At 41.2% G+C, this 9853-nt stretch overlaps 1 protein-coding gene across 1 annotated transcript; it reads left to right on the forward strand.

Annotated features, from left to right (window-relative positions):
- Positions 1-2957: 2957 nt before the first annotated feature.
- LOC125307588 lies at positions 2958-6001 on the forward strand. The gene is made up of 5 exons (XM_048263639.1): positions 2958-3794; positions 4258-4291; positions 4479-4613; positions 5309-5474; positions 5851-6001. The coding sequence occupies exons 1-5, from the start codon at positions 2958-2960 to the stop codon at positions 5999-6001; spliced, it is 1323 nt and encodes a 440-aa protein (XP_048119596.1).
- The last annotated feature ends 3852 nt before the right edge of the window (positions 6002-9853 follow it).

The following is a 9853-nucleotide window of genomic DNA, read 5'->3' on the forward strand; positions in this document are numbered from 1 at the left end:
GAGTACACAAAAACTGTTCTGCTGCACATCTACATGAGGTGGTGTATAAACAACCAACCCAAGAAGCGCAGATTGGAAACCCTTCCCAACTTATGAGTCAGCCATCAACCTCATCAACCTCAACCTCAAATGATGAACAGCTGGAGACAGGTGAAAGTTATGAAAGTGTGGAGGAAGAACTCTTTTTGAGGAACTTATCTATGTTTTATTTGAAGCTTCAGGCTAAATTGCTTTTACCAGCCTCAGTCATTCAAACCATCATTGAAGAGGTCCAAGAAGTTCACAATGTTACTCAATCACACCTCCTTTCAAAACTCAGAGAAATTGTCCGCACTTGGACTGCCTGACATGACTGTAACGAAAGTAATTGAGGAACTCACAAAAGATGATCTATTAAAAAAGGGTAACAACATTTTACGTACAGATCAGCGTCGCAAGTCATTTTTTTAAAACAACTTCAATCATGTTGAACCTCTGCCTTTGTATCTGGGCACAAATGACTCAGGAAAACAATGCTTTGCACAGTATGTGCCAATTAAGGAAACCCTTACTTCTCTCTTTGAATCTGAGGCTTTTAAAAAGCAATATGAAAAGACCCATTCTCGCATCCCCAAGCATGATGTGTTTGAGGATGTATGGGATGGACAGAATACTACTGACAATGTCCTACTGAAAACTGAAATGTCATCAGTAGCTTTGATTCTTTATCAAGATTCTTTTGAAGTTGTGAATCCGCTAGGATCGGGCCGGAAAAAACATAAGGTACTGTCAGTGTATCTAACACTTGGTGACATATTGCCCTACAACAGATCAAACATTGACCACATGCAGCTAGTTCTTCTCTGCAGGGAGCAACACTTCAAGTTTTTTGGACAGGAAACTGTTTTCAGTCCACTGATACGAGATCTAAAGGACCTAGAGGACAGTGGTATAGTGTTGAGAGATGGAAAAGTTATTCTGTCTGTGCTATAGCTGGAGATAATCTTGGTTCTCACTGTATTGGTGGCTTTGTGGAAAACTTCAGCAGGAGTGCTTTTTTTGTAGGTTCTGTAATATAGACAGACAAACATTTCAGTTGAGTCCATTGTCCACTGGTTCAAAGAGAACAAAACAGTCATATCAGCAGAATGTACAAGAAAAAGAAGCAAGACATGCAGACACAGTGAGTGGCATAAAATTTGACTCCATATTCAACCAGCTACGTTACTTTCATGTTTGCCAGCCTGGCCTCCCACCCTGTCTCGGTCATGACCTTTTTGAGGGCATTGTTTCTGTTGACATGGCACTGTGCATCAACCACTTGGTAAACCAGGGAAAACAGTTTACTTTCCTGGATTTGAACAGACGGATAAGTCAGTTTACCCATCTAGGAAACGACGCACATGACAAACCTCCTGAGTTCACACCAGGCAGTGAGAAGTTAAATGGTCATGCTGTCCAGAATCGGTGCCTGTTGAGAGTTCTGCCTCTAATAATTGGGGACAGGATCAAGAATCCTGGTGAAAATGGTGTTTGGAGGTTCATTTTGCTCATGAGGGAGATAGTTGCTCATGTTTGTGCGCCAAAAATTGTTGCTGATCAGATTGCCTACTTGAATGTCCTGATTGAGGAATACATTCAGTCTAGGGTGTAGTTGTTTCCACAACATCCCCTTAAACCAAAGCACCATTATCTTTGTCACTATCCTGAGCTTATTCTTCGATTTGGACCTTTGATCCGTCTTTGGACGTTGAGATTCGAAAGTAAGCACACTTTCTTCAAACAGTGTGCCAGAAAACTGCACAACTTTAAGAACCTGTGTGCGACTCTAGCAGAACGTCACCAGCTCCTTCAAACATACAGGTGCTGGTAGTCTTTTCCCTCCTGAGATCCACACTGAAAAAGGAACTGAATTTCATGCAAGTGACTATAATGAGAGCATCAAGGTTGCAACTGCTTCACTTAACTTCACCCATGATTCTACTGTTGCCACTAATGCTGTCACTGTCCATGGGACAAAGTACAAAAGAGAAATGTATGTTGTTCTAGGACGAAGTGATGAGGGCCTTCAAATGGGTGAGATTAAATTGATTTTGATCCATTGTAGCAGTGTTGTGTACTTTGTTGTGAAAAAGCAGCTGGCTGTGGAACTTGTTAATTTGAGTATTCACAGTCTAACAGATGAAGTCCATATACTGAAATGTCAGTGCTGATGGAGGACATAAAAGAAGCTGTGTTGGCGGTATTACCCAGTCTACCAGAAGATAAAGTCCAGATGCTGTTGAACAACTTGGCAAGCATTGGCGTGGAGTCCAAATCCGATCTGCAGTTCATTAAAGAGGAGGATCTCCTGGCCAACATCACACCTATCCAGTGCTGGAAGCTTCTCAGTGCCTGGCAAACTCTAGGTGTGTGTTAGATAACCTTGATGTGTATTGAGTGGGATATACCTTACATATTTTGATGTATAAATCATTTTAATTTCAATTTAGTTTTTTAGTGGATATTGAGTGGTGCTATTACAATAGAATGTTTACTTTTTCTTAGACCAAATGGAATACGTGACATTGACAGCTGTGGACCACTCTGACGTAGTCCTCAGTACCACTTCAGAGGATCCTCCATCTTCTGAATCTGAGAACACTACAACGTCAAGCAGTAGGGGTGTAAAGATTAACCGATACGTATCGGTATCCGTTTTTAACGTGTAAGATACGGCTACATCGATACGTGAAGCCCCGTATCGGAAAAAAAACTGAAATGAACCGGTCGTTATATCAATTTACTTGTTATGAATCGGTGCACAACATTTTCTGCTCGCTCAGACGCTCATTTACGTTCCAAGCACCGCGTTCACCCCACTTCTGGTTTTAAAACTATACGTGGCACGGAATTGTGGGTAATGCAGTTCGTTTTTGGTTACATTCAGTGCCCATTTAAGTTGCTGGCATGAAAACTTTAGTGTTCCTTGGAACAGAATGCCGCCTGGTATTGCAACTGCAAGATCACTGGAGAAACGTCCATCTGCTAAAGACCGCAGGGAGATGGTACGGATCCTTGTTGATGAAATGAGGCTGAATGAACCAAATCCATCAAAGTCTCAGTGCCAGACAATAGCCAAGATGATTGTAAAGCAACATCCTAAGAGCTTTGTTGATGTTATGAGAGATGGCACTGTGATCGGCAGTGGCTATGGATCTTTTTTGACTCAACTAAAAACACGAGTAGAACATGTTAATCGTGGAAATGCTCTCTCCAGACGATGGATGCCGAAAAGGGTCTCAAATGCACCTGAAGACATAGCCAGAGGACCAGCTGACCAATATGGCTTCGTGAGATGGCAATCTAACTGTCCACCAGGGGAGACTGTAGAGGGTCTTGAAGAGAAAAAGAGTGAAATGAAAGACCTGTATCACACTGAGGGACCAGCTGGTGCAGAGAGAGCATATGTGATTCAGTTAATGAAAACAACCTACTACCTACAAAGGAAACACATCAATGCCTGCCCACCTCCTTCAGTTTCTGAGCTGAAGAGTGAGTGGCCCTATCTTTTTATTCCGAGGGAGTTGTACAGCCATTTCAATTTGCTCACCGACATCAACATTCTGAGAAAAATGGAACAGGCTATGGAAGAAAAGGGGAAGCTGATCCTTAAGTTCTTCCAGCACAGACCAGCAGGTACCAGTGCAGATAAGGTTGAACGCATCCTGGTCAAGTACAGCAAAGAAGAAAAGTGTGATCCATGCCCATGTGTGATTCTGCTGCTGATGGCCCACTTCAAAGAGAAATCTGAGGGGCTCATTTTACAGACCGATGTAAGTATAAAATTATTACACTTTATGTTGAGGCTCTTGAAAATTATATCGGATTGATCATGTTACCCTCAATAGTCAGAGGAGCTAAGTTGTAAGCAAAGATTTTTGGAGCTTGAAGACATCTCACCTTGCATCCAAAAGGCTTCTTTAGTTCTGGCCTGATGGGGGAATCTTGCCTCCTCTCTAAAACCATCTTTTGACAAACAATCTTCCTTATCCAAAATGTAAACATCAGTGTTCCTTTAAAGACATTGACATGCACATTTTGGAAAAGGAGGACAGATGGTTTGAGAGAGAAGTGAAGGAGGCCATCTTTATATCTAATAGCATGATCATTTAACTGCTCGTCACCATCAGAGCAGTTCTTGTTCTCTGGATGCTGTGACCATGACTCCCACTCCAATTCCCACCTTGATTGACTCATAAGACTCTCTTGTCACATGATGACGGGTGTGGTCTACAGCTCCACCTCCAGTGGTCCAGAGATACAGCTCCTGGTTCCCCATCATCAGGACACAAATGAAGAAGCCTTTTGGATGAAATGTCTTCAAGCTCCAAAAAGAAGTCCAGTTGCTTACAACTCAGCTCTTCTGGCTACCATGATCTGGATGAATAAGAATCTATACAGACATGTTACCCTCAATAGGTCAGCTGAGGGCGATGATAATGTGTTACCCTCAATAGGTCAGCTGAGGGATGATAATGTGCTCAATAGGTCAGCTGAGGGGGATGATAATGTGCTCAATAGGTCAGCTGAGGGCGATGATAATGTGTTCAATAGGTCAGCTGAGGGCGATGATAATGTGTTACCCTCAATAGGTCAGCTGAGGGCGATGATAATGTGTTCAATAGGTCAGCTGAGGGATGATAATGTGCTCAATAGGTCAGCTGAGGGCGATGATAATGTGTTCAATAGGTCAGCTGAGGGATGATAATGTGCTCAATAGGTCAGCTGAGGGCGATGATAATGTGTTCAATAGGTCAGCTGAGGGCGATGATAATGTGTTCAATAGGTCAGCTGAGGGATGATAATGTGTTACCCTCAATAGGTCAGCTGAGGGATGATAATGTGTTCAATAGGTCAGCTGAGGGCGATGATAATGTGCTCAATAGGTCAGCTGAGGGCGATGATAATGTGCTCAATAGGTCAGCTGAGGGAGATGATAATGTGCTCAATAGGTCAGCTGGGGGATGATAATGTGCTCAATAGGTCAGCTGAGGGATGATAATGTGCTCAATTCAAAATGGACGTTTTCAATTTTTAGTTGTTTCTTTTTTTGTTGTTTTTTTGTCATACAGGTGTTGTGAACAGCAGTTGATGTTGAGAGTACAATACTGCTTCCTGCGTCTCCAAGACTCATCGTCTTAGGTAGTGTCTTTTTTTGTCTAGACACTATATGAGACTATATACAGTAGAGACTATATGAATGACACATGTGGAAGGCAACAGAAAGAACATGAACAGAAGAACAATAACAAATCATTATAATCATGTTTATTTAATTATGTTTTAGGTGATGTCTTCACAGCAACAAATTGGATGCTGAGCATTGAGGGCCATGTGGTTGTGGGTCCACACCAGAACATTGTGGCTGGATTGGCTGCGTTATTCGCATGCTACTATGCATTCAATTTGGTGTATCAAGAGGAGGCGTCGAACACACTGGAATTCATTCAAAGGTGTGTGCTGGAAGGGGATTGTAGTGGATTATTACTTTGTTACATTTTCGATCATGAAAAACAAATGGTGTTATTTTTATTTTTGCAAAGCTACTTTCTGCTTCAGCTTGCATGCGTGGCACTCTGCAATTAAAGCAAATTTTAAAGAAGTTTTAAAGACCCCCCCCCCCACACACACACACACACACACACACACACACACACACACAGTGCGCTACCCTTCACTGCATGTCCTACTCTACCCTACTCTATGCATGTGTCAATAAAATATCCTTGTATATTTCAAAAAATTATGAAAAACCGCAACTTGATGGGTTTTGTCTTTTTTAAACAATGTATTTCATTAAGTGTCTTTTTCCTGATTTTGTGACTTCAGATGCTTCCTAGGGATCAACCCAACCTCTGGCACAAAGGCCACAAAGTGGATCAGTCCAAGAAGTGGGAAGGTGCAAGAGAAGAGGAACAGCAATGTCAGCCTTCATGTCTCTGCACTCCTAAGAAGGTTAATGGACTTTGAATGGTTTTGAGCCCGTTGCAAAAGAAACAACAATGGCACACTGTTTTGTTTTAAAAAAAAAACAAAAAACAATGGTTCCAAAATGTGGTTATTTTTTACACATTTGACTTTGTTGCTGCAAATTACAGTAGTTAATTCAAAGTTACACTGTGTGGCTGCAAGTCTTGTGCAGTCTGGTGTATGTTTATGTAAGTTTGTTCATGTCTGTGTGAGTTTGAAAATATACACATCCAGTATTGAGTGTTAATAAATGTTTTGTATTGTTGCAGCAATGACTCTTGTTTTATTATTATTAATAGCTGAAAATAATTACAATTACAAGAAATTGCAGTGCTTAATTTGCAAAACATGAAAATAATTACAATTACAAGAAATTGACGTGCTTAATTTGCAAAAATAGTTGGCAGGTAACTCATGTAATTTGAATGGAATACAAGATAATATTGGAAATTAAAATACAATAAATGGTTGTTTATCATATAAAACAATACATTGTTGTGTTTTATATACGGCAAAAAACTGTAAAACGTATCCAGTAATATGTTGTAATTAATGTTTACAATAATTAACAACACTTTTACAGCACTTTATTGGCAACTTTTTTGCCTGTTCTTTACTGTAAATTCTACAGGAAATTTGTTACAGTGTAGCCACTCTAACAAATCTTATATGTGATTTTGGGAACTCTGTGATGAATGGAAATGAAATATATGACGATCGAAAACTCATGAAAACGCAAGATCTGGACATTTTATTTGGACGTTTGATCTTAACTCGGCTTTTGATGGTCGCCGCTTTGTTTTGAATCAGTCACTGATTAGCCTATCATTGACATGCACGCCAGGTCAAAATCAGTTCATTTATTTTCGTGGGTTTATCACTAGGTGGCAGGTCTCGTTAGATCTCTTCCCAGAAACTTTGCAGGCAACACTTCTCAGGTGCTGAAGGGAGAAATTAAAAAGTTGAAGAAAAAGATATAGCAGCAGGTGCGTTTTCGCCAGACAACGCTGGATGAGTCTACCTTTCTACTAAGACAAGATGACTCTGACCACGACAGGTCAAAAACATTACAAGGAGTGACTGAACACCGTGCTGAGGAGGGAGTTCCATCTCCACCACGAGCCGGGCCTAGCGGAGTGGGTGGTAGACCGAGTCGCACTTGCAAGAGGGCACGCCCTTGCCAGAGTGCCGAATATGTTGGTGATAGTGACTCATAAAAGACGCAATATCTCCATTTCTAGAAAAAAAACAGGCATTTTGATGAAAACTAGCCACTGTTTAGCTTGGGATTTCTCAGGAACAGTGGCGTGTAGAAATACACGGTTTGCACCCACTGAGAGCTTAAAGTCTCACCTTTCAAACGAGCCATTGTATGTGTTCATAGCTATAACACAGAATATGCTGTGGCTGTACAAAAATCATCAACAATGGTCTAGATTGCTGGCACTCTAGGACAAAGCTTCCGAAAAGAGCTTGGCATTCAATGAGTTTTGCGCCGGAATTGTCCTTTAAAACTATGATGCTGAAAACACCGAAACTGCTGCTCTCAGCTACAAATCACAATTTCTAATTTTGTTCATCGGTCTAAAAAATTTTAGTATATTGTATCTGAGATCAAATCTCAATCCCAAAAAGCCCTTGCCTTGAGAACTGCTGGGTGTATAGAGATGAGGTGTATAGTCTGTGCCCTGAACATCAAGGATTTTCATTTGCGCCCAACTCTTTCACTGTGGGGGTGAATATAAACATCCTGGCACGCCAGTTTTCCTTCACCATCTCTCTGTCAAAAACCCCTGAATGCTATTTATGGTGTTTCTGAAGGCACTATTCCTACTGAAGTAGCTCTGTGTGGCTGATAAATAAACACTCAGACTGGGGCCGCAGGACTGGCTTAAAATAGATGAACAGGAATTATAACCCATTTTCAGTTCAGCTCAGTGTTAGCATACGGGAAGGCGAGAGATGAAAACTAGGCCTTTAATCAATGGGTCATGGCCCATATTGAGCAGAGATAGCGGCTTCTGCCGGCGTGAGGCAATACTGCTGTGATCGTTGTTCCTCTCGGTTAGGCTTTGAAATCTCTCTGTTCTGTGCAATTTTGCTGGTTACACTACAGACATCACCAAAAATTCTCCTGTAAACTGAAAAACTGGAAGTAGTGGCATGTCTTCTTTTTTTATTTATGTATTTTTTGAGACAAGCCCTTTCATGATGTGCCACGTGTAGCTCTTCAAAAACATGGGATGATGCAATGGGAGGTCAAACTTGGACTCACTGCTTTTTCCAACTGCTTTAAAGTCATTCCTCGAATTTCTATAAAGGGCCAAAAAGATGATGTCTTATTTTAGGATGTCTTAATATAAACATCCACAGTCACCAGTATGTTGGTATTTAGACTAATTGGCTGACACTTTTACAACTATATATTTGTTACAATGTAATTACACTAATTAGCATAGCGTAATTCACTAGTTATTGCTGGTTTGTAATACACCATTTCCAAGAAGTAGTCTTTGCCTGAGGTACAAAATATCATTATGCTATTTAATGTCAAACAAAAAAAAGTTACCATTTGCCATTTGCAGTATCCTCTGTGACATGTGGGAGTGTGTGTGAGTGTGACGCATCTAGATGGTGCATGCACAACTGGGTACTGTCCTTTGACAATGACTAGTTTAATTTTTAGGAATGACCTGTAAGAATATGACCTGTTAGAATATTTTCATGGTAATCTTTTTATCCCTGCCTAGAATTTTCAACATGGTATTCACACACACACATGCAACACACACGACAGTGTGTTGTCCAGTGTGCGACATCAGGAGATTTGTTGATGTGGACGGATGCTTGGCACCCTAGAGGGATTCCTACGTAGTGATGGAGTGAGCAGCACTGTGCCTTGGGCATTATTATTATTGGTTGAATTCACAGCGTCTGCCAAGCTATTCACACCTGTGGCTGCTCTCGTTGTAAACACGATTTTCGGAGACCTTTTGATTGCATGTGCCATGCACTTCAATGTCAGACAATTTTGTTTGGAAACTTTTAGAAAATTGCTCTCTTAATTCACACTTATACCAGACTTTAGTGACGGCTTACTGCAGAAAGCACACTGATAGCTGTGCCATTAGGGATGCTGTAGAGGGTCTCTACACTTCTGGGAGCAGCTCGGGGATTGCGTTTCTTTACTCCCGCACTACGCACTATGAGTGTGCGCATGGGAGCTTCAGCAACAATGAAAGAATTCAATAATTCAGTTGGCTTGGGATATTTCCACTCAATGACAGGAGGAGTTGAATTGTAAGAGAAACAAACCCAGGTGTTATATTACAAATGTGACATTCATACACCTCAATTTACAGTACCAGGTCTGTTTTTTTTTGTCACAGCAAAGCTTGGAATCATGAAAAAGTAATGCAATGCACGTGAATCGTGAGTGCTAGATGGCGGCTAGCTTGGCGGCACATTGACCCCTGCTGAAAGACCTTTCGCTCTGCTGTAGGTCGTGTGGGGTTGCAGGCTTCTCTGCATGCTGATTGGATGAGAGTTAGGCATTCTGTTCCCTCACAAGATGGCAGTGTATTGCCATGGTAACTGTGGGAGGGAGGCGAACGCTCCAGGCAATAGATCATGTCTGTTTATGGGGTGTACAAAGGACTGAAGGGGGGGGGGGAAGCTTTGATGAAGCCAATTAAATTATGAGCACAATTACTGCTTAAAACATGGTTACTAACATCAGATTTAAAATTTGCTGTTTGATGTGTCTGGTAATTTGGGCTTCTATTTGTACATTTATAGACTGAAAAACAATGTTGGCTTTTAGCACTAGGCAATGCAGATGTTTGGGCAAACACATTTGTAT

The sequence above is a fragment of the Alosa alosa genome, chromosome 14, assembly GCF_017589495.1.
Source record: "Alosa alosa isolate M-15738 ecotype Scorff River chromosome 14, AALO_Geno_1.1, whole genome shotgun sequence".
Lineage (NCBI taxonomy): Eukaryota > Metazoa > Chordata > Actinopteri > Clupeiformes > Clupeidae > Alosa > Alosa alosa.